Raw genomic sequence first — 25,106 nt, 5'->3', positions numbered from 1 at the left:
ATGTTGTTGCATTTGGCTAGGTTTTCACTGGTAAATATGATTAAAAGATTCTTATCTTTATTGCTTGTTTTGGATCTCAGTAGGTATTGTGTTTATGTGAATCTCGGATTATTCTGTCAGTTCCCAAAATTGACACAAGAGAGTCAACCCGCCACGTCACACTCTTTTTCCCTGGTGGGACTGGCAGGCTGACATGATTCGCTCTGCATAATCTGCGGCAAGAGCAGCAGTGGGGTTAGGTATAATATGAAATTCCCCCAAAATAGACCCAACAAACATATAATTTCCTCACCAAAGTAAATGCTGTCTTTCGTTCTGGTAAATATGGTGATGGGCGGTGAATTCCTAGTTCAATGAAGATGATTTGTGATTGCTGTGCTGGTTTGCAGGCCAAACCTGCCATGGGGAATGGTCTGTCCCATGCCACTTCACCCAGCTGTATTTATTGACCTTCCCATTTCCCCTAAATGTATGCTGCCTCTCCAGTTGATCTCTCCTGATCGTACTAAGTACAGTTATAATTACACTAACTTTAAGGCCTATGAAGTTTGAGACACAATACAAACAGAGCAATGACTCTGTACTTCTTGCTCAAGGAATGTAGGTTTGAGCCGTAAAAATCTACACATTCAGGGAGAAGGTTGTTTCAATGGTAATAGTTCAGTATTTCTGAGCTGTTCGACGTGATTCCTAATACGGGATTTTTGGCAAGCTGCTTTCAAAACATTTTTATTCTATTCACAGTAGCCCTTATACTTGTTGAATTGTTGATAAAATGATATTGCAAACAAAAAAAAATATTCTGAACTTGGAGAAAAAATGGCAATATAATCAAAACAATTTGGAAAGAAAAAATAAGCAAAGGCCAAGGTGTTGAAGTGCAGCACTTTTGAACTGGAAGCTGCTGCACTAAGGGGTATAAATAATGCAATACTTTTCCCACGAGGATATTGTAGAGCTTAATTGGTTAATGGTTGAGAAGCACTTTGAGATCCTATGTAGAGATATCCTATGTAAGAGCAGAGTGCTGCTTAATGAAAATCTAAATGCTCCTGTATAACACTGTTCTGTATATGTGTCAGTATGTCTGACTGGTGTCAGCAGTGATTTAACCCGTGGATCACATTGTTGGACATCTTTATCATTTAGCAAGGTGACTACGGCTATGTTTTGGCAAATCAACATACATTAATTATTTGCTTTATTTGCCAATAAGGCCACTTTCTTTTTTAATAAAATTTTTAGATTACTTTTGTTTTTAATATATGATGATGCTTTGCATGCTTTTCAAATTTGCTTGTACTAGAAATTAACAATGTCCCTTTAAAAACTAAGCCTTCAAATTTATTACATAAAAAGTACTATATAGAATTCTAGGATACCTTCCCCTAACATCATACTTAAATTATGTACAAATTTATGAATAAATATAGAATAAGTGGTAGGAACATGGTATTTGACTGAATATTTTCCTAATCTTTTTCTTTTGTAAGTTCCCGTTATGGAGGAATAATACTTGGAAACTCCTGGAATGGATTTAGTTCTTAGATCTTTTTAGGGAGTATAGATTTTAACATCTGATTTGACATAGTAGTTACAATTTTGTCTTTGTCTTTGTTCATTACGATTTATGAGGAAACTTCAGTAAGAATATGGGGTTTTTTTTTCATTTTTTTTTTAATCTGTCCCCTGTAGGAATATTTTTTTTTGCATTTGTTTGTCTAAGCGTTCAATAATTAAGCGGCTTCTGTCAAGACAGCACCTTTTAGCTCACATACTACATGGTAAGCTAGTTTACTTGCAAAGAATATCACTAGAAGTAATTTCTTGGAGGAATCAAGACTTGAAAACTTGAATTCTAGGTCTTAGAGTGGCTCATAGTCCCTTCTGGAAGTTAGTACCTGTTATTACTAATTCAGAGTGTGATAATTTTTTTATCTTTAAATATTGCCGTTCATTCATTTAATGTTTTCTTCCAATGCTGATGAGCATGGACAAGCAAATGCAAGTGATTGCTTTTTTTTTTCCGCTTTTCTCTTTCAACCACATGGTTTGCACTGCCCTAACTTGGTGTCTTATTGCTAGCCTCTTTGTGTGGCTGCCAAGGGTTCTTGCATAATTTTCCTGACAAATGGCTTACTCATTAATATTTCAGCCCCGTTCCTACCAACCTTGGAGAAGTAGTATGCCCCAGGCAGGGAAATGCAGTTTCTTTCTCAGGAGCCTTCTAATCTTTTCCTTAAACGCTTTGTCAGAGCTCGTGACAGATAAATGAAGACGTGGCAGTTCAAACTAGAGATGACTTCTGTATGATCACATGCGTGACCATACATTTTCTAACTGGAAGGTATTGGACTGCAGTGGAGTCTCAGCTGCAAACATGTACATTTTCTCTTCTTTCTCTATATTGTCTGTGAGATTTATTGATTCTGAAGTAAAATCCGTAGAGAAGTATGTCTCTGTCTTTCTTTTTTTTTGATTGGCTGTTGAAATGTACATAGTTCTGGTAAAAGCTCTATCTGTTCACAGACTTTCATTATTTCTATAATAGAGAAAGACCAAGGCATAATACTGCAGCTGAGTTAGAGTTTGAGTTGAGATCAAGTTCACATCACAGCTAGATCTGGGATGTGGATCTCTGGTGATATTTTGGCTCAAGATGATAGCAAATAAGTGAAACTAATCTCTTTGGAGCTTGGTGTAACAGAAAATTGATACAACACAAAACTTATAAACCCCCCCCCCACCATTTAGGGTTGAAACATCATAAGAAAGGCTAGTTTGATTTAAATGTTGATTACATACATATTAAACCCATGAAATAACTCCCTGGTTTAGAATATTCATTATATTTATTATTTCATATTAATATTTATATTATTCTTCTAGACTACAGCATGATCTCTAGGGTGTTACTAAGGAGAGTATCTGGAGATCTCTGGTGAGTCATGGATTTCCCTAGATCTCCTCAAGAATGGAAGGAGATGATGGAAATCAGAGTACTACCAGGAGATACCAGGTAAAGCTGAAGACTTCTCCTAGTTTGTGGATGAACTGAGTGGTTCATGTTAGCCACCTCCTCTGGCATGACCCATCTGAGTAATTTTGTTTTCTTCATGTTGGGTGGGCTGTGTTTGTTTCTCAAGTTTAATTTTTCGCTGTGACATATGAGGTATCTGAAGCTTGGGCATTTGTGCATGTTGAATACTTTGCAGATGAAGGTTAAATGTGGCCCATTAGGTAGCATGTATGTTGAATCTGGTATGTAAGATGATGCTGTGTCTCCTTCAGCCTTTTCCCTAGAGGAGACAAGCGGTCATTACTTCATCAGTGAATGATGCCTTCTGAGTTGAAGGGTATCTTCTTTGTCTACCACAGGCATCTCCAGAGGGCTGGGCTGCTCCTGCCATTGCCAGGGAGGTGCAGCACTTCTCCAGAAGGCAGATTGCACCTTCTTGGTTGGCCTGCCAGGAGGATCCAGCACAGTTGAGCCATTCTGCCTTAAATTATAAAAATAAAGCATATACCTATAGCTTTATGCTTTCCTGCAGTGCATCTTCATCCCACGGAGACCACTGACAGATGGCAATGCACCTATAGCTGACTTCTCTGTGTAAGAAGCAGTGCTGAAGTTCAGGAGGTTCTGCTGTTTCAGGAGTGCAGAATGTACCACATTTATCACCCCTCCACCCCACACTGTGGAGTTGTTGTTTTATCGTGTGGTGTTTTGGATTACTGTCATGGAAATTAGTAATACTTAAAATGAATTACTTATACTTCCTCTGCTGTCCTTTGCACTGTTACTGAGTCTGCATGTGTTCCATTTTTGGTATTTAATAACTGACTGCAAAAAACCCTATTATTGTCTCCTCCTGTTAAAGCGGGATGAGATCTCTATGGTTTTATTTTGTCCAAATGTTGTAGGTAGTCAGTGGGAACTAAGAAAGTATACCACTACACATAGATACTACTAATATCTAATTTCTAAAAAAATTATTTTTTACTCATATAAAACTCCATAGGAGTAAAATTATTGATGGTATATGCCTCTGTTGAAAAATACAGATAATCGAGTTGCAGGTATTGGTGGAAAAAAAGAAGGCAGAAGAGATAGTGGTAATCTTGACTGCAGTGAGGATTTTGTAGGTATTTAAAAGTCTGTGTCCCTTTCATCTGACAGTTATTGACAATATGTTTTCTAAGGAAGAAAGCTAGTTGGCAAATTTTTCAAGGTATTAGAAAAATAATATTCCCTCAGCAGACAAAGGCAGTGTTTTTGCAGATTGCATCCCTTGAAAAATGGGTGTATTTAAAAGCAGAAGACACATTTGAGAATATTTAAGAATGATTTCTGCATTGCCTTTTTGCAGTCTATAATTTGTAATATAATACATTCAGAATATGTTTGTGTAATGAGGATTTTTCCTTAAAATATGGAATTGACTGTTAGCTGTTTTGTCTCACTGTGTAGTGGAGGGAGAGCACAGGTATGCCAGTAGGAGCTCAGGTTACAGCTGCTTAATTTTCAGTAGAGTTTTGTGTACCTTAGTCATTGCACGCTATTAAAAGTTTCCACTAAAGGCCTTAATTAATATTTCTTCAGTAAAAAAACCAAACAAACAAACTCTGTTTTAGTTTATAAAAAAGAAAATCAAGAAGTAGTTAAGGTATAAATGAAAGAAAATTAGATACTGTTTCTGAGCAGGAATGATTTTCCTTAATTTATTCTACTACCATATATATAAAAATATTTTTTGTTGTTGTTGGTTTTGCACCGGTGGTGTCTTTCCTCTATATTTGTTTATTTTGTTTTTATTAATCTGGGTTTTTTGTTTTTTTTTTTTTTTTCTGTAGAACTGAAAATGGTATGGTTGAACTGCTCACCTTAAATGAGTTTGATGTCTTTCCATCTTCTAGAACAAGAAGTCTGAATTTGTTTGCCTTTGGTCTTTAACTTCTAATGCCAAATGTGCTGTATACTTTTCTCTTTTAAAAAAAAATATATATACTCTCTGAATAATTCAGCACTTTGATGTACCTAATCAGCTTGCTGATCACAAATTCCAGTGTGTGGATACTCTACTTCTGAACTGCTTCAATCAAATTCACTGCAGGTTCTCCTGAAACTCAATTATGTCAATCTTTGAAACAGTCTTATACCAGCTAGACAACACAGCTACAGAATTTACAAGTATTTTGATTACTGATACACATTTTACTTGTCTTGAATCATATGTCTTGAGAAGTATTATCCTTTTAATAAGTGGGAAACTTATGGATAAACCTGAACAATCTTGGAGTAACACTGTATCAGGGGAGACTGGTGCCTGTAGCAGTCTTTGGAGGACCTCATGGGGAACTGAAAGTTGTTGCGCTGTGGTGTGAATACAACATTGGTCATCATTTGCAATACCCAACCTGAAATGGTGAGTCTACTCAGGTGATGATTCAAAATGTTTTAAAACTGGTGCTTGCCCAGAGGTCCTTGCAGAAATGTGTTCCCCCTCGCTGAGGACTTGCTGTCCACTATCACTATCTTAGCCCATCCTGCAGTTCTGAAGAATGGTGAAGGTGGTTGAAGGTGTGCCTCGGAAGTATGGACCATGTTTTCTGTGCTTGCCTTCAGGTGCTCATGTATGTAAGGCAAGGCATGAAGTACTGCCCTTTGTTCAGACAGTTGGCGTCTTCTGCATCAGTGAGAAAGGTGCATGGTTGTTAATACCTTTAATTTCATATTTAAGAAGATCTTATATGTAACACTGAGGGAAAACATGGTCATACCTTACCCCAGAAAAGGGTTTTTTTTTTTTCATTTTCTCTTTCAATATTGCAAGCCTCGAAATGTTGCTGAAGGCGGCATCATGATTAATGTATCACTATTAGAAAGCAGACAGCAAGCCAGCTTATGACACATTTTTGCTTCAGTTAAGAAAAATAACAAAAAAAAAAGTTATTCTGTATGTGTCTTGGAACTTGCTGATGGATTATTAACTAGATGAACTCCAAGTACATGAAAAAATAGAGCCAAATACTTGAAGGCAATGTTATATTGCCTGGTGCTTTGTAGAGCATGCAGTATTTTGTTCCATTGAGTGTTTAGCCTTACAGACAACTTAGAATGGATCCATTTTAGAACCCAGCCTTCCAAGGGCAGAACATTTTCAGATATCCCTGATGATGGCTATTTCAGAGGTCTATGTGTATAACGTAAATTCAGCATGCGAAATAAGAGTGAAAGTCTGTTCTGGTGTGCAACAGTATATCTGCATTTTTAAATGAGCTTGAAAAAAAATCTGACCTTGTTATTAGTATTTCATGCAAAATAATTTCTGTTACAGCCTATGCAATGTAGATATGGTCATGGCAATACAATGATATTTGCTGCTGTATGCCTACATAGTTTTCAAAACTAAAATTCAATGCTTAGCTAAATTGCTAGGCAGACTGGTAAATGTCCAATTTTAGCAGCCTAGCATATGTTTATAATTTTTGTTTCAACATATGCTATGTTGGTTGAACTCCCCTCCCCACATACGGTAGATAAAAGCTGTCACATCACAAAATGGTGGCAGCCCAACTTTTCTAACATTTTCCATGGCACTTCAGAATCTTGCATTAATTTGCTATTCTTGGATAGGAGACAGACTCTCATCTTTGTAGAATTTTTGTTTCAAGCCCGTCGTGTACTTCGGCTTATGTATGCAGTAGCCCATCTGTGTGTTTTTGCAGCCATAAACAGTAAAAAGCAGAGGGCAGACAGAAAAGCGGTCAGCGAGAGTGAGGATGCCCTTGCTTCACAGATAGGAATACCTAACAAATGGCCCGGAAAGCAGGCCTGTTGGGTTCACTGGTGGCCTCTAGTTTCCTCTCTCTTCCACTTTTCTAGGAGAGGCGGGCGAATAAAAACGACACTGACACACAGGACTTTTTTCTTTTCATTATGAGCTGCTAAACTACTCCTCTGTTCTCCTACTTTTTTCAAGGCAAGTGTAAGGAGGAATTTTACTGAGTGTACATTTTTTTCCTAAACCTCAGTGGAGTAGAGGGGACTTGTGACAAATACCACTGCAGCTGTGATAATGCTGTCTTAATCCTTGCTGAACTGTGACATGGAAACCTGGATTTAGACATGAAATGACAGCCTTAAGAGTACAGCAATATGATACCCTGATCATATCAAACGGCCTTTTGCATATGCTTCAAAATCACAATACTTTTTGGTATTCTGTCTGCTATTTCCCTGTTCAGCTCCTGACTGTGGCGTACTTCTGTATGCGTAATGCATAGTGTGCTGCTGCACGGGGAGTGGTTGGTTTTCTGTGGGAGGTGAAGGAGCCTTGCCCGTCAACTGAAACTGCAGTAGAAATGGCACGGGGTCTGTGGTAGAGGACTGACTTTGGCAAGAGCGGTCACATCTGTGCCTGTTCTGACAGTGCAGACAGGATTGCTCTGATGCCTTCATCCCTGGGTGGAAGGGATGCCACCTCCTGCCCTCTCTTCTACCTTGAAGCTGCTCAAAAGCTAATACTCATGTGCAGGCGTGGTTCCAAATGTATTGCCAAAACATAATGTACAATATCGTCCCTATCAAAGATCTGAGTTCCTGCAGTTGTATTAGACATCATGGTATGGAGATTCAGGTACATGGCCAAGCCCATGGAGCTTCAGAGGAGCTGCTGAGGCACCTGGGAATGTGGCAGTGGCAGCGTCAAGGTAAGGATCTGTATAACAGGAGATAGTGGGTCTGGTGCTTGCACGTCCACCTGCAGTGCTTTGAGAAGTCCCCCTGGGAGCTGCTGGCAGGGCAGCCTGCTTCCAAAACCCTGCGTTGGCTCCCCGCTGCAAGTCAGAGCCACTGTCGAGCCCAGAGCATGCTATCCACTGGTAATGCTGGTGGAGTGCTTTGCCATCTTTGGATCATAGATGCCAGTGGTGGTTGTTCAATATTTATTTCCCATTTATGTATTTGTTTTCAGCTACAGGACCTACAGCTGCTGTTTGGCTTGCTGTGGTTGCTAGCTGACTGGCAGTCTGCTGTTGGATTCAGGTTTTGTCAGTGTGCACAGGAACCAGTTTCATTTTACTGCCAAATGATAAGCATGGTGGAAATGATGGAAGAAAATTATATATTTAAGCTGTACTTTTTCGGACCTTTAGATGTGTACTAGAAATAACTGTCTATTTATTGCAAGTGAACATAATTAATTATTTTATCCTTAACATCAGTTTTTTATTGCTAGCCGAAATGTGAAGACATTATTTTCCAGTGTTACTCTCTACCCTTGCAAATGTTTCTTTTATTTGAAGGTTTCTTGTATGCTGTAAAGAATGTGAATGTGGATTTTTTCCTTCCTTCTCTATGGCTTCCCTCCACAAATGTAATTTATCACCAGTTGAGCTGAACTAAGTCCAATACCATTTTTCCGTAATGATCCTCAAAGTAGTGTACATGAGTCTGTGGTGGGAGAGGGAAGCAGAAGAGCGTTGGTGAAGAACTTCAATGTTCATGGCGCTCCTGTGTGATACCATGTCAGTGGCTCCTTTACCGCTTGTTTGCCATTGTTTGCAGTACTTGACCATTGGATAACATTGGATAACTGTAACTTTTTTTTCTTACTGCTCACAGTAGATTTTGCTTTAGATTGGAATAATAATGCAGATAGTAATGCAATTTAACTATTTAAGGCACAAGCATAATTTTAGAATGAAAACTCTGATACAAGTTCACCTGTAGGTTTTTCTCCTTGTACAGGTTTGTGAAGAGTATGTATTCCTTGCTTAGAAAAATTAGCATTTTTGAACTATCAGAAACTGATAGCAGTGTCGCTCATTAAGCTGAAAAATCATCAAGTAAGACCTTATAGGTGTATACATTAGTCTCCCTTAAAAATAATGAATATTAAAATAAACAAAAAAAAAGTCCCTTCCCTTCTCCCAAGAGTTATGGTTCATGTTCTAATTTCTTTTTCCATAAAGTTATAATCGTGAGAAGAATTCTTTATGTGAAAGTTAAACTTCTGATGTGGTTTTCTGATTTGCAGACGAATGGTATTTAGGAAAGCAGCAAGTATCACGAGACTCACGATAAAGTCACGAGAGTTTTTTGTACATTGAAGTTACGTATAAGTTTTGAATCAGATTTTTTAGAAAAATAAATGTATGGGCAGATGGTGATATTTACTTAAGGGAAACTGAATTCATTATCTGGCTAGAACTGGGTGTTTCAAGCAGCTGTTTGAAAATGAGAACTCACTTTCCATGAAGGAGAACGTATGTTTGGGGAAAATGGAGCCTCTTTTCAAAATGTAAAGCTATCCCCTGTTTAGTCTGTGTCAGAGGGGTTTCTGGTGTGTGTGTGTGAATTCCTTTATGGAAGAACCTTATCAGTAACAGCCAAGGACTAATTTGATGAAAAAGTTTTGCAAAGTTTTTAAAAAAAAAAGAAGCAGTCCTTGAAAGTTTCAAAACTAGATAAAAGTTGTAGCTGCTCTTATTTTTTAAGATATTTGACCAGAAAAAAAGAATTAAACCAAATATTTAGTAACTTTATGCTGACCTGCCAAATTTAATTTCTGACTACCAAACTTGCCTTTATTTTGATTTGTTGAGATACAATTACTTCAGGAAATAGACCTATGGAGAACATCCAGGCATAAGCTGGAAGAGAGGAAGCCAAATATGAACATGCCCGTTATATTTACAGATCTGTTTCTTGGGGACTCTGTATTCTAGAATGTGTCTATTCTATTTGCATATATATATTTTGAGTTTAAGAGTATGAAAAATAATCCTAGCTTGTTTGGGGATTTTTGCACTTGTTTCTATTATGTTTTCATGGAAAGCTAGCCAGATACTGTAATCCTAGTGTAAAAGTGGAGAGCTATCCCTTGAAGACTGTGGTCTATCAATTGCTTATGTCCTCTGTTCCTCCATTTCTTTAAGAAGGCTTTCACAGAAAATACTTTCACCCAGGAAACCTCTGGCCCTGGATTTCTTGGTTCACAGAGAAATGCAAACCAGTTTGTTTTTTGGAGCAAGTGCCTTTCCCTAGCCACTTAACTTCTAATGCCTCTGTTTCCCACTCCTTAATAAGCAAATTGTAATGCTTAATTGTTTTACTGGGACCTGTGATAATATTTGTGAAGCCCAACTATAGCTTTTCAACGATTTTGCATTTCAGAATGGGCTTATTGCGTTTGGAGTGACTGAAGGGCTCGTGATCCTCAAAACTCTTTGGTTTTGGAATTTTCTCTTTGAACACTGCAGAGTAATGCAGCTCTGTATATGTGAAGCACAAAGCCCCTTTGTAAACAGAGCAGATGTGCAAAGTTTGATAGGAAACAAGTTGTTCAGACATCTCCCAGAATCTCATCACTTCATTCACCTTCCTGATATTTGGGGAGCCTCCTTGCCTGGTACAGCAGTGTAAGCTGTGAAAACAGCTGTTCCGGAAACATATGGAAAAGGGGGTTTGTGCTCACCCCAAAATGCTAAGATTGGTTCTGACTATGTAGAGCCTTTATTGTGAATCTCGTGCAATACTCATGTGTGAAATTAATATGCTGTTTATATATAAATATATGCCGTGTGGTCTGACCATCTGTTTTTTTCACAGTGGTTCAGTGCTTTGAAAGGTTAAACTGGTTTTGTTTGGCATTAAGTAAGAATTAGCGATGATTGCATAGTGTGTGCCACATGCATCTGGTTGATGTGGAATGCTTTCCGTAGTGTCTGCTAATGTGGGAAAACGATACAACAACAAGATAATGCCTGGGGTTTTATTATAAGCAAGTCCCTAACTGCTGAAGGGTGTTGTTAAACTTCAGAGTTTCTCATAAGTAGTATTCAGTTATTGCCTCATATTTTAACTGGATGAAGAATACTGTTTCAAAGAAGGCCTGATGTTTATTCACTTGTAGAGAGCAGCAGTATCTGGAGTGGGGTTAAGGCTAGGTCTAGAGTCATTAATACTGATGCAATGATGCAGAAGACTGATAATTGAGTAAGATATCCTAGCTGAAATTTCATCACAAGGATATTTTGCCTTCTCTGAAGTCAATATAGTGGTTTATAACAGGAACTTCATCATATTAATCAAGCAGACATCTGAATTTCACTTATCCCTGAGATACTAGCAATTCCTGCAGTAAGATTGCAGTTCCTAACTCAATTTTTTTTTTCTTTCTCTAGATCATAAAGGAGTTTGCAATGGCAATGCTCTGGAAATTCATGAGAGTAGCTAAGTATTCTAAAACAACTTTATCATCAAAAGTAAAGGCAAGAGGAATTCCCACCCACTCAAGGCATTCTTCATCCAAGTCTGTACCTTCAGATTTTTCTTCCAACGCACCCTGCTCAAATACCGTGGAACTGCTTGGTAAAGCTTATCCTCAAGATGACTACAGCAATGTCACAGAGAAGATTCTTTCCCAGGTGGGGAAGGACTTGCACAACAAAAAGCATCACCCTTTGTGGCTAATCAAGGAGCAGGTGAAGGACCACTTTTACAAACAATATACAGGACGCCGTGGGACTCCGCTCTTCTCTGTCTATGACAGTCTTTCTCCAGTGGTGACAGTACAGCAGAATTTCGATAGTTTACTTGTTCCACAAAACCATGCCAGCAGAAGGAAAGATGATAACTACTACTTGAATCGTGATCACATGCTAAGAGCACACACATCAGCTCATCAGTGGGACTTGATACACTCTGGCCTAGATGCCTTTCTGGCAGTGGGCGATGTCTACCGCCGTGATACCATTGATAACACCCACTACCCAGTCTTCCATCAGATGGAAGGAGTTCGGCTCTTCTCCTGTCATGAGGTAGGAATTCTCTAGTTGGGGTGAAAGAGATTTTGGGTAAGTTGCACAATCTTGTATTTGCTGTAAGCAAAGTGCCTGCCCATAAACATATTACAGCAACATGCTGTACATTGATAAAGATCAAGTGATTGATCATGTAGTAATACTTTTAACTTGGGAAAAATATAAGTGGAAAATGTTGAGTTTGAAAACAACTATGAACTTTCTTAGAAAAATGTGGGAAAAATGGAAAGACAGTATTCTTGAAATCTAGAAAAATAAAACTTTATCTGAAAGGAAACAGCTTGTTCAGATAATGTTCTGCACAATTTAATTCTAGTTCTATCTCAAATGTCTTCCGGTGAGGTCCTTATTTGCTTTGGTTGCAGATTAAATACTGATAGATTGTTGCAATATGTAAAACTTCTTACAGTCATCATCACAAGAGCCTTGTGGAAAAAATTGAATGTGTAATTCTGAAATTGCACTGGGGACTGTTTCTGTGTTTAGTATTCTTGTTGCCTGTTCGAAATAACCCAAATGTGAATCATTCCAGAAGGAACTGTCTGAGCGGAACAAAGCTTAAATGGAGGTAATACTACATGAGAGAAATATTTTTATATTCATTTATTTATACCCACGTTTAAGTTGTAACCCACTGAGCAGAACTGTGTGAGTGTCAGGGTGTCTTACCTCTGTCTCAGACTTTTCATTCATAACCAGACTGTAATCTCTGGCAAGAGGAGATTTGCACAGTACCGAGGAGCAGAAGCTTGGAAACTGAGGAAAAAACTGTTAGCTCCTAGCTACAAGCTCTGGATACATTTCAACCTATGGCCAATACAATAATTTTCTATGCTGCAGTCAGTTCACTGCTCAATTTTGTTCTTTTGATTTATACATTTATCATTTATCATATGAATCTATGATTCAAAGATGGGTAGGTAACTAGTGCTTTTCTGCAGATTTGTATGAGTGCAGATATGAAAGTATTAAAGAAATTCCCATCTTCCAAACTAACTCATTGCTGAAAGTTAGAATAATTCATGCTGCAATTTCCTATAAACTTTTAAAAAATGTTCTTGGTCTAGTATTGAAGAACATTTGAAAATCTGTTTAGACATATTTTCAGTATATTTAAAAATATTTTATGTAATTATTACCTGAATACAATATATAGAAGAGTTCAAAATTGACTAACAGAAATAGCTAAAACTAGTGCTAAAAGTAGCTTCCCAAATCTGCTGCAAAATTCTGGACATAAGTTAAAATGTTACTCTTAAATATTTTCCCCAAATGGTATTTCTTGTGTATTCTCTTCCTCCAGCATCCCTTTTTTACTTCTAAAGGGCATATAGATTATTATTTTCCTTCTATTGTATATGGCTTTTTTCTTTTTCTTTTTTTTTTTTTTTAAATCCTTTGGGTTGGCAATATTGATACTCCTGTAGCCAGATTTGAACTGGCAAACTTTCCTGGATGGATTACAAAGAAATGTTTTCTGTGCTATGCTGTGGTCTTTGGTGCAGTTCTTTACTGACCACAATTTATGGAAAAGAGACAAAAAAATTCTCACCTAAGTTACACTTTGTGCATTTTAGTCAGCAGAGGGAGCCAATATAAACCCAATGGCAATCGCAGAACATTTTCCAGTTGACAACAAACAATGTTTACACATGGGAAGGAGATGTCATAAGGCATTTTATAGTCTGTACTGAATTATACATAAATTTTAAGGGGACCAGATGTGAAAACATAGGAATTGCTTCTCAAATTTAGTAACCTTCTTCCTATGGAGGCCAATAGCGGATTGTTCAGATGGAGAAATGATGCTCTCATCAGGCTTGTTTGTGCCAAACATCTGAAAACTATAAATAGGGAGGCTGTGAAGAAGTAGTAGGGATACATCTTTATTCTCCATTGAAATATTTTTGGTGGAAATGGCAACTTTTTTTTTGTTAGGATACAATGGAAAACTAAATATTGCAGTTAAAAATAAAGACTGCACCTCCAAAGCAGTATATATAATTGCAAAAAAGATTTTGATATTGTGACTTCATAGTGTTTGTATCCTGAAATATAAAGACTCTTGTCCCAGGTAACAGAAGTGCAGATTTTCTCTTATTGATATAAATACATACGGCTTTCCTCATCATTCCATACTTGTGTACCTTGTGTGTTGTTTTTTTTTTTTTTAAAAAAAAGTTGCTTTTATCTTTTTCCTTATGCTTTGGAGTAGATGTGAACACCTGATTGACCTGCATCTTTGTTTACACTTTTTATTTATTTTTTTTTTAAATCAATGTGTGCCATCCTAGGTTTTAACTTCCAAGACTAGTGTCATTAGGTTTGACTTGTCCAAAATCCTCTGTGTTACTGCAGCTTTGGGCACTGCTCCCATTCTGACATTGTATCACAGGAAAGCTCCTTCCTGTCTTCAGTCACTTTTTAAAATCTGCACATGTGAAGGAATTTAAATAAATTTACAGTGTTCCAGAGATCAGCCTCTTATACAGAGTGAGTTGGAGCATTTACAGTATATGTGAGAATATTTGTGTATGTAACTGGGAGTCATAATAGCAATGTTTAGCTGGGTACAGGGGAGCAAAGATTTAAAAAAATGCTTAAGTGGCCTGGGAAGAGTACTCTTCTTAGCCCTCTGCAACTTGAGGATAAGGAGAGGTTCATCCAGGGGTGATTCAAGACCTTGAAATCAGCCTCTGGAAATCCCCCTTTCTGTGTATTTCTTTCAGTTTGGGTGATACTCTTCAGTGCCTCAGCCCGTGAAGATTAAGACTTGTGTGAGGAGTCAGCGACTCTGTAGCCACATGAGATGGATGTGGAGCGTCATGGATTGGTGTGTCAGTCTGTCAGTCCCTCTAACTGAGAACTTTTATCTCCTATTGTGTAGTAGCATGTGTGAGTCAGAGGGAATTTGGGATTTCCTGGATGTTTTGAGAGAATAGTATTGAAGTGAAGATCCATGCCGCTTTCCTATGTAGGCGGCAAATGATGAAATAGCGTTTTGTTTTGTTTTTTTTTTACCTTAAGATGGACATCTACTACATATCTCCCTACATGGATCCGTGCTTGTGCCATCTCTTGATGATACCACTGCATGCCAGCAGTTGCTGTACCTTCGTCTTTAGCACATCTGGGCATGGGAAGTGGTGCAGGCTCCATGTTTTGGTGAAACACCCAGCTCAATAAGCACTGTGCATCACATCAAGTTTCGGGTGCCGCTGCCTCTGGGATGGTGTTTGAGATGTTGGTTTTGAGCAACGCATCAGTCCCAAGGAGCCTACGAGGTGGCCACTCCTCCTCTCAGGGAGCAGGGAGGATCATACGGGAGCAGGGGCACCTGAACTGAATCCACCATGTTAAGAAAAAGAAGAACAACATTACTTTGCTAGAATATTCTGAGGTGGATTTATTCCTGAAGCTGCAGTTTGGCTGAGTGGTAGGAATGGAACGGACATCACTCTTGTGGATATCTGCCCGAGTTGTGAACATTGTATTATTCAATATTTTCCAAGTAGTGGTGTATAAATTGTGCCATAATAAACTGAGCTTCACTGGTCCGAGGACCTACATTGTATTCTATGTTCTTTTTAGTTGAAAATTTGACAGCAAAGGGCATCAGAAGGTCTGTAAGATTTTTATAGTGGTCCATGGTCTGGAAAGTTTGGAAGCCACTAATACAGCTTTTATTGCAAAGACAATATAAAATGTTTTTTTCAAACTTTGTCTTACTTTGTTTCATCCAGCTAAAAAAAAAAAAATCCAACAATGCTTTTCAGAATAAAGCAGTTAAATCTGTTCAATGCAATATTTAAACTGTGCAGGAAAAAAAGAGTAAAATGTCTACAAGTGTATTTGGGAGGTCTGGGATGCTTAAAAATAAAGGAATTTCTATTGCCTCAGGAACAGAAGTCTGAGTCCTATCATATGTGTCTCATAACTGATACTTGTGTAGCAGTGTTGCTTTTTCTTTTGCTGTTCAAAAACATCTGTATGGTTTTCCCTTAAATGCAGTGATGATTTTGGTTTTTTTTAGAAACACTTTGATTAGATTGAAAAAAAACCCAAATAGAAATACCCTTTCTTAGCTGTAACTGGAGGACTGAAAATGGAAGGATCCAGAAATCAAGGTGACCACTGGCAAGCTTCTTGCTTGAAGTGGTATTTGCCATTTTCTCCCAAAACAGATGCTTATCGGTATGTAGTAAAGAAAGAGAATTCTGTTGTGTGGATGATGAGCTATGTATCTCTTTGGCACCTGAAACTGCTTGGATGGGGGTGCAGGTTTAGAAGCTTCATCGTCTTGGACACTGATTGGAACTGGCATTAGGTTTTCTTTTCGATGAGCCGTCTTCAAGTGCCATCATCTTCATCATTCCTAATCCACCAGTTGAATGTTACAGCACACTTAAAATACTGTGGAAATGGTTTGCTATTTGTAAGTGGATTTAGAGTGCAGTTGTTTGTTTATTTATAGGGATATTTATCAGGGCCAGTGGGTGAAAATGTATTCGGTGTGGCAAGGTTGAGTGTTGCCACATGCAGATCCTCACGTAGAGCTTGTCTTAAGTGCGGGTTTGTCTGAGAGTGTAAATACAGGAGCGTTATGTAGTCACTATCTTAATTGCTGGTGTATGCATGACTGGCAGGAGGAATACACAACTGCACTGTGGAAAGACAGAATGTAGTTAGAGATCTTTCTGGTCTGAAACCTACTATGAATGCCGTTCTGTAAAGAGACACTTAGTCTTGGACTGAATCCTACATGTAGGGATAATGAAGTGATGTGAGATAAAAAAAAAGTCTGTCAAATGAGGGAAGAAATGTTGGTGTCTGTGTTGAAATCACTCATGTGACTTCTGCCCTCCATGCCAGGCTGAGAAATACTGTGAAGTGCTTTAAAAGGAGCACAGGTTTGTTTATATTTGTCCAATTAAAACTCAGTCTCTTCTGGACCTAACGTTACGAAATTTGACTTCATTCTTGTTATGAGCTAACTTGGGAGTAAATTTCATGCCACATGGTAAGGTCACTTTGATTTCTTTCTGCCTTCTTCTGTGTAATGCAGCATCAGTCAGATATGCTGATAAATCTTGGTAATTATTTTTTTTCCTTCTGCATGATGAGACAATATTCAATGTTTTGCATACCTTCACTTCAAGAAAAAAACTTCTTGTACTTACTCTAAAAAGACACATTAGTGCTCAATTTATGGGTACAGAAAATTTATTTTCTGGTAGCAGTGATGACTGATCATATTCAATACAATAAAAGTGCATTTTATTTTAGTCTGCACTGAAGAAATAAATGTACACAGAATTGTGGCATCTTGCATGTGTCAGTGTTTTATGCAAGACTTAGATTATTTTTTTTCCTCCATTTGCTCCAATATGTGCTTGAGAAGAATTGACATCAAAAAGAAGCTCCTGTAGGTGATTCTTCATTTTATTCAAGCTTTGACTTTCTTAGCTTTATGTATATAGAAATGTTGAAGTGTTTCTAATCCAAGACATGTACTTAGCACAGTTCAATCATTGTAATAGTGAAATTGGTGTATCAGTTTAAAGATGCTCATATTGACATAGCAACGTTGGTGAACGGAAAGAAGGGAATAAATATTAATACAGCTGTCAGACATCTTTTTTTTTCTCAGTGTAACCCCATCCACAGCTGTGCTGGAGTTGTCAGGAGCTGATGGAGCCTTTATGGAGAATACCAAAGTGCCTCTTGGTGCTTGACTGTAAGGGGGACTGTCCCCTTGCCACTACCTGTCCTTTGGGGACTCCCCTAAAGCTGTGTTTTCACAGCCTGTGTGAACTGGCGTAGATTCACACCTCCATCAGAAGTGGCCCAGCCCTGTCCCACGTGCCAGTATGTCTCTTGGTGCCACCACTATGCTGATAATTGATTATTGAGCTGAATTTGACCGTTTTCACGTCCATCAGTTTCTTCCCTTCTGGGTTACTTCTGATCCAGATCCACCTCCCAGCCTGGCACAGTGCACACCTGCATGGCCACTTGTGCTGGCATGGAGAGGAGATAGGGCGTGCATATGGCTGGTTTGGCAGGATGAAGAGACCGGCAGGCTAGACGGCTGGGGTGTGACTAAATGTATTTACTCTGATTGTTCTTGCACATATTTTATTGCCACATCTAATATGATCTACTGAAATAGCATTTTGCTTCAGAGAGTAATTGCAAGATCAACATTTCGGGAATAATATGGTGGTAAGGAAAAGTACTTCTATGTACTTTTTGATACAAATTCTGTATTTTAAAGGCAGTGTCCAGACTATCTGTTCCTTTGAGGAACCAATTTTAAGCTGGGGGATGAGGGAGGGAAAGAAGGGGAAAAGGAAGAAGAGTTTCATGTCCTAAAATAATGTTGATGGGGAAAATAATGAGTATATCTTCTAGTGTGTAAATACAATGTATTGTGGTCCAAAGGGGGGAAATCTCTGTGGCCTGAAGGGTATTTCTGGCTTACTGAGGGTAGTCTCTTCAGTCAATAGAAAGAAAAAATAGCTACCTGTAGAGGGTGGTTCAGAGCAGGAACATAATTTAGCCACTCCAGGTTCCTCTCTGAGCGAGCCTGTGTCTGTGAATTGACCACTCAGTAAGCCTAAAACTTCCCAAGGCTAGTGCCGGCCTCTGTGAATACCTCCTGGCTTTCCAAATCAGATGCTGGAGGACTGATCTGCCCTGCTGACAGTAAATTAGTTATAAGGTGTGGGTATCATAACCTTCTTCCAGCCAGTGTAGAAATAATGCCAGTAGGAAGAAAGGGGTTTAAACCTTCAGGTGAGCACTTGAATAAAGAACCTGTTATTTAAAAGTGTAACACTTTGTTTTGTCAAGCTGCTGCCTTTTAATTAGTAAAGATATTTTTATTAGACTGATGGATACTCATTTTATTCGGTATTTCTCTTTTTCCTTTCTTATTTAGTATTTCTCTGCAGCACACTAAAGAGATTAACTGCCAGCCAAGTCTCCTTCTCATGAGCAATAAAAAGTTAAATGCTACTGATGCGTTCTTGAAATTCCCTCAATCCATTTTGCTACTACTTTGCGTGCTACCTAAAGTCAGACTCCTTCTGCATGCATTGTGTCTGCATGAAACCTGCTGTTTGAATATTTCTGTTCTTGTGATGATTTGTCTGTATGTTTAGTGAACAGAATTTGTATAAAATCAGTCTTTACATTTATTTTTCATGGTGCAGACTTAGCAGGTAAGATTCCTGCTTAAATCAGTAAAACTTCATTTCCTGTTTTCATTTGGAGAGTCATTGATGCAAAACACTGGTGTTTTTTGTGGTTTTGTTCTAGTTGTTCTCCAGCATCAAAGATGGTGAAGGCTTACAGTTGTTTGAGCAAGGTCATCGCACGGCACACAAGCAAGAGTGTCACACCATGGAGGCAGTGAGACTGGTGGAGTTCAACCTGAAGCAAGTGCTCACAAACCTCATGACTCACATCTTTGGTGATGGTAGGTTCTTGCACCTTTTTTTCCTGGACTGCTGCTGATGGCTGTAGGCATCTGGACTTCTGAGAAACATTTTGCTGCATAATAAAAACAGGAGGCTTAAGGGTGATGTTGACAGCTAGGATACTGAAACAGCCACGTGCGGGGTTTTTTTTGTAATGAAAGTTACAGGAATTTTAGGAGTCTTCGTTCGTATTCTTTACGACTACATTTTTGTCTTAAGTTTGGTCAGAGTTCCATCCCAGTGTCTTTTAATGTCAGAGTAACTGACTACTGATTGACCTTTCAGCTGTAATTTGTATTTATATGTTACTGTTCTTTAATCCTGTTATATCCACACCTTATAAAATTACTGAGCACAGCCTAAGAGGCCACACACACTCCTCTCTTAGTTTTCCTAAATACTGGTGCACACAACGCTGAGTTGAATCATCGGATTTTTGTGAAAATGCTTTGGTATGCAGCGTGTCAGGGTAACGTAGGAGGCATGAATACAGGTAGGGACACGTGCCAGACCCAACTACTGGCACTCGTCTGGCAGAAGCCATGTGTTAGAGTAAGTGCAGGATACTGTTGGTGTGGGTCCTGTGAGGAGAGGCAGCTCCAGCTCCAGCACAAAGCTGTGTGGGACCCCCTCTGCTTCATCCTCATAAGCCTCCTGTGTCCCTGGAGGGACAGAGCGTGCCTGTGGCATCACATCTGGGGATGCATCACAGCTTGGGCACTGCTGGGCAGGGTGCAGGGCAACGATTACATCTCACACTGGCAGCATGGAGATGGACAGCAGAAGGGAAGGGGTACGCACGTGCATGTGCTGCTTTGCTGCATACGCACACAAAGTGCCCTGAGCATTTCCCTTGCACAAATAAATTAAACTTTGCAGCTGAGGGGAGATGGTGTTTGCTAAGTTCGCACCAAGCTGGAACATAATTGTTTTTTGGTACTTAGAGTGGAATGAGGAAGAATAATGAATGTCTGTGTATACGAATGAAATATCGTCTCCTCGGAAATACCTGCTTTCAGTTTCAGGAGCTGAATTTGTAAATGACCTGAGTCAAAATTGCCATGTTAGTGCTATTTCCTGGCAAGGAGGCTGCTCTTCTGAACTGATTCATTTTTTCTATTGAGGAAATACTGGATAGTATTAGAATGCATGGAGTATCCTGACTACTTTCAGAGCTCTTTTAAGATGCCCATTGCATTTAAAGCAGTAGTTCCAAGAGTGGATTTGATAATGGTAGCAGGTCCTATATATTACTGCTTGAATATTTTTCTGAAATTCTAAAGTTGAATTTACAGCAAACAAAACTTTTACCAGTTTTTGTTCTATTCCACCTGGCCGAAAATTTCTTAAGTTCATAAGTTCAGATTTTCTTGTGATTCTGTGTTGTTTAAAGTGAGCAATTTCTAGGAGTTATTAGTAATATCTGAGACTGCAGTGACATCCTTCTCTGAGTGCTGACAGATGCTGCACTTTATGCTTCAGTATGTTGGCTGTTACTCGTTCATGTTACAGTCCACACAGTAGCTAGAAGGCCAGTAAAAAATATATTCTTAAATGATTGTAAACCTACAGACTAAAAGCAGATGCTGCCTTCTTACTGTAGGGATTTTCTATTTCCATGCCCCTAGTATTTTGCCTGAAATACAAAGACAAGATATAGTCAGTCATTTGAATTTAATTACCTCTTCCCGCCCCCCCCCCCCCCGCTTCCCCCTCCCAATTCATGGAAATATTAAGCTCTCTCCACATCACCTTCTCAATCTTCTTTAAGCTGTCAATACAAACAGGAAGGTAATATTCAAAGAAGCAAACTTCATGGTAGGCACTAGGCATATGAGTGCAGTGCAAGTGACCTAGGGCACAAATAACTACATTTGTCTTTTGACAGCTGTAAGCTTTTAAATTTAATTTTGCTCTTCACTTTACACTACACTTTTGATTACTCTTTTTTTTGTCTCAACTCCTATAGATTTCAACTTGAAATTTTAAATGTATTTTACTGCTCTTACTGCTCTTGGAAGAATTCTATATTTTTCCTTCATGTGGATATTCCATAAGGCTCCATGTTCTGTAAAAAGCAAAAATGTAATTCCTTTTATACTTCACGTCAGTTGTATTCTTTACAGTACAGTGTGTTTCTACAGCGTGTGCTATCAGCAGAATATTGCAGTGAAGTTGCACATCATTTCTAGCAGGAGAGCAAGATCATAGCTGCAGTAAGCTACTGAAATATTCCATTGTTCTATGGTCAACTGTTATTCATAGGCAGATTGTTTGAATTGCCTGTTAAGGCTACCATGAATGTACAGTCATGGAATTTAGTTTTACATAAACTAGCTTAGACTTGATGTCCTGGACTTGGGTAGCTGTGCTTCTGCTGTGCTGCTCTGTGAATTTACCAGCTAAAGAGGATGATAGATTGAGGATCTCTGCAGGAGGGTCAGATCACTGACTTTTTTTTTTGTTATTTTTGTTTGGTTCATTTGTTGTTACATTTCAGATATGTATTGCACTAGATTAGTTTACGTAATATTTAATGAGCCAATGTTGCTTTACCTGACTCTGGATACTTTAGTGTTGACTGCACATGCCAGTAAACAATTTAACAAAAGTTGCTTAAAGATCAGTAGATTTTCATGAGGAATGTCAAAGACTTCATAAAAATATGCATCTACAATTATTCCTAAGATTTGTCTTTTTCTTTCTTCCTGGCTTTGCCAACAGGCAAAGGAATGATGGATATTAGAGTAGGGGAACGATCTGGAGCATGCAAGCAATTGTCTTAAATATTTGCCAATGTAAGATAGTTCTTTTTATGACATTTTTTAGTGGTATGCCATGTCTGATTTTACTTTCTACAAGTGAGGGTCTTTCAGTTTCTTTCATGGGATTTTGCTGTCAGGAAGCTATTTCAAATGTTACGCCTAGAAATCATCTTTCTTAGTTTTCCTCTATGTCGTAGTTCAGCCCCGATTGGGACCAGACTACGCAGTCTCTCTCTCACTCCCCCCACCCTCCGAGAGAACAGGGAGCGGTAATATAAGGAAAAACGGCTCGAGGTTTGAGATAAGGACGGGGAAAATCCTTAAAGTTACCGTTACGGGCAAAACAGACTCGACTTGGGGAAAACTATTCATTTATTTCTGAAACTAGCAGGAGAATGAGACAGAGAACAAGATAACCTCCCCCCACCCCTCCCTCTTCCCAGGCTTAACATTATCTCTACTACCTTCCCCTCCCCGAGCGGCACAGGGGGGAAGAGGGAATGGGGATTGCGGTCAGTTCATCACACGTTTTACGCTGCTGCTTCATGGTCAGGGGAAGAACTCCTCGCATTCCTCCCCTGCTCCTTTGTGGGGTCCCACCCATGGGCCACGGTCCTTCGTGAAACTGCTCTGGTGTGGGTCATCTCTTCCACGGGGTGTAGTCCCTCCAGAACAGCTGCCCCAGCAGCCCCTCCACGGGCCACAGCGTCCTTCAGGCATCCACCTGCCCCAGTACGGGGTCCTTCACGGGCTCCAAGTGGATCTCTGCTCCTCCATGGACTTCCATGGGCTGCAGGGGGACAACCTGCTCCACCATGGTCGTCACCACAGGCTGCAGGGGAATCTTGGCCAGGAGCCGCATTACTCCTCCCCCTCCTTCTTCACTGACCTTGGCGTTTGCAGCTGTTCCTCACAACAGGCTGGTAGATGTCTCTCAGGATCCTTTTTACATCTCATTCACATCTCATCTTCTCTCCACTTCTTGCAGCCAGGCTGGACCGATTAGGGCCCAGTCGGCCGCCTGGCGAGAGGGCAGAGGGTGAGGCCTGCAAGGCCCATGAGGCCTCTGCCTCCCACTCTGTGCCTCTGCCCCCGCTCAGCTTCTTCACATCTTCTCTTCTCTCTTTTTTTTTCTGTTTTCCCCTTCTTAAGTTATCGCAGAGGCATTATCACGGGACATTCCGCTACCGATCGGCTCAGCCTTGGCCAGCAGTGGGTCCGCCCTAGGCCTGGCCGAGTCCACTGAACAAAGGGGAGCAACTTCTAGCAGTTTCCTACAGAAGCTACCACCTTAGGCCCCCCCTCACTAAACAAAACCACAACACTCTATTACCTCCAGATATGGTGCACACTTAAAATCCACTAATTTAACTTACACCTCCATCTTCACATGCAGATCTATCAGTGTAGGAAGTCTCATTTTAGTCTCATTTTAGTTACCTTGTAATGAGGCTTTCAAAGGTTAGCTATCTTAGGTTTCCTCCTAAAGTTAGACAGGCAGTCTTTCCCAATTCCAGTTCTTTCTCTAACCCTTCTTCTGTAGTTTGCCAAAAGCTTTCTGGACCCTGAGAGATTCAGAAGGAATCTTACTATAGCAAATAGAAAACAATGGCTGTGTGTTAGTTCTGTGATTTGTTGCTTTACATTTAGTGGTCAAAAAATCACAGATATCCCGTATTTATCTACCCAGTTCCTAGGTACTGGTAAGAGAAGGCGGGAGCGTTAGTAATGCTGTGCTTTGATTGATGGCTTCGCTGCTGGTTCTAACTGAACAGCCAGTGGATCTCTCTTAAATCAAACACATTGGTCTGCTTTTTCTTCTTAAGTCTGTTGTACTGTTATCTCCTTTGAGTGCCCAGAGATCTATGAGAGTAATGAGTTTTAAAAAAAATAATTATTGAGGACATAATGGCCTGGCTAATAATAATGTGAGCTAACATAGGTTTATGGGTAGCCAGCTCCTGTCTGCTGCAAGTGAGATGAATAGGCTGAAGCAATGCGGTACGGAGTACTTAAAAATCAACACGCCCCTCAAGTGGCCACAGCTCCCCAGCAGCCCTCTGCCCCTCTTTCCTTTTTCTCCTGTAGACTACTTCTCTAAAAATAATCCTCACAGCAACAAAGAGAATTTCTGGTCAGTGATGACCATCTGGGTCTCTGGCTTTGTTGCTTCTGTGCTGTAGCGTAGCAATAGGCTGCTTTAATGTGTTGGGGTTTCTTTCCCTTTTCTTTCCTTTTTTAGTGCCTATGGTCAGGCCTTTTTCATTATGAGACTTAATTAGGCTAGCACTGACAGATACTTGATTAGCTTAATATCTGATAACACCATTACATTTGAGTGCAGTCTATGACCAGTTCCTTACTTCAGTACTCAGAAAGAACAATAACTACTCACTTTTTCCTTACTCTTTGATGATGCGGCATGTAAGTTACTAAATTGGATTTGCGTGGCGAGGTTTTGGTTGGGGGAGGGGCTGCAGGGGTGTCTTCTGTGAGAAGCTGTCAGAAGCTTCCCCCATGTCTGATAGAGGCAATGCCAGCCACCTCCAAGACGGACCCACCAGTGGCCAAGGCCGAGCCCATCAGTGATGATGGTAGCACCTCTGGGATAACATGGTTAAGAAGGGGGAAAAGTTGCTGTGCAAACAGCAATTACAGTCAGAGGAGAGGAGTTAGAATATGAGAGAAAAAAATCTTCAAACACCCAAGTCAGTGAAAAAAGAGGGGGAGGAGGTGCTCCTGGTGACAGAGCAGAGATTCCCCTGCAGCCCGTGGTGAAGATCATGGTGAGGCAGGCTGTCCCCCTGCAGCCCGTGGAGGTCCACGGAGGAGCAGAGATCCACCTGCAGCCTGTGGAGGACCCCATGTTGGGGCAGGTGGATGCCTGAAGGAGGCTGTGACCTCATGGAGGGCCCGCGCTGGATCAGGCTCCTGGCAGGATCTGTGGGCCCATGGAGAGAGGACCCCATGCTGGAGCAGGTTTGCTGGCAGGACTTGTGCCCCTGTGGGGGACCCACACTGGAACAGC

General features: G+C 39.8%; 1 protein-coding gene across 8 annotated transcripts in view; it reads left to right on the top strand.

The window, feature by feature from the left end:
* Positions 1–25,106, top strand: part of FARS2 (phenylalanyl-tRNA synthetase 2, mitochondrial) — a 252,522-nt gene that overhangs the window by 54,127 nt on the left and 173,289 nt on the right. For all 8 annotated transcript variants that reach the window (XM_086740264.1, XM_086740258.1, XM_086740261.1 and 5 more), the window contains 2 exons: positions 11,191–11,826; positions 19,153–19,312. In XM_086740264.1, the coding sequence (XP_086596390.1) occupies positions 11,191–11,826; positions 19,153–19,312 (796 nt within the window). The remainder of the gene's footprint in view (positions 1–11,190; positions 11,827–19,152; positions 19,313–25,106) is intronic.

Source organism: Chlamydotis macqueenii, chromosome 2 (assembly GCF_036417535.1).
Source record: "Chlamydotis macqueenii isolate bChlMac1 chromosome 2, bChlMac1.mat, whole genome shotgun sequence".
Classification (NCBI taxonomy): domain Eukaryota; kingdom Metazoa; phylum Chordata; class Aves; order Otidiformes; family Otididae; genus Chlamydotis; species Chlamydotis macqueenii.
The sequence above is the reverse complement of the archived record's forward strand: the minus strand, read 5'-3'. Positions and strand labels throughout refer to the sequence as shown.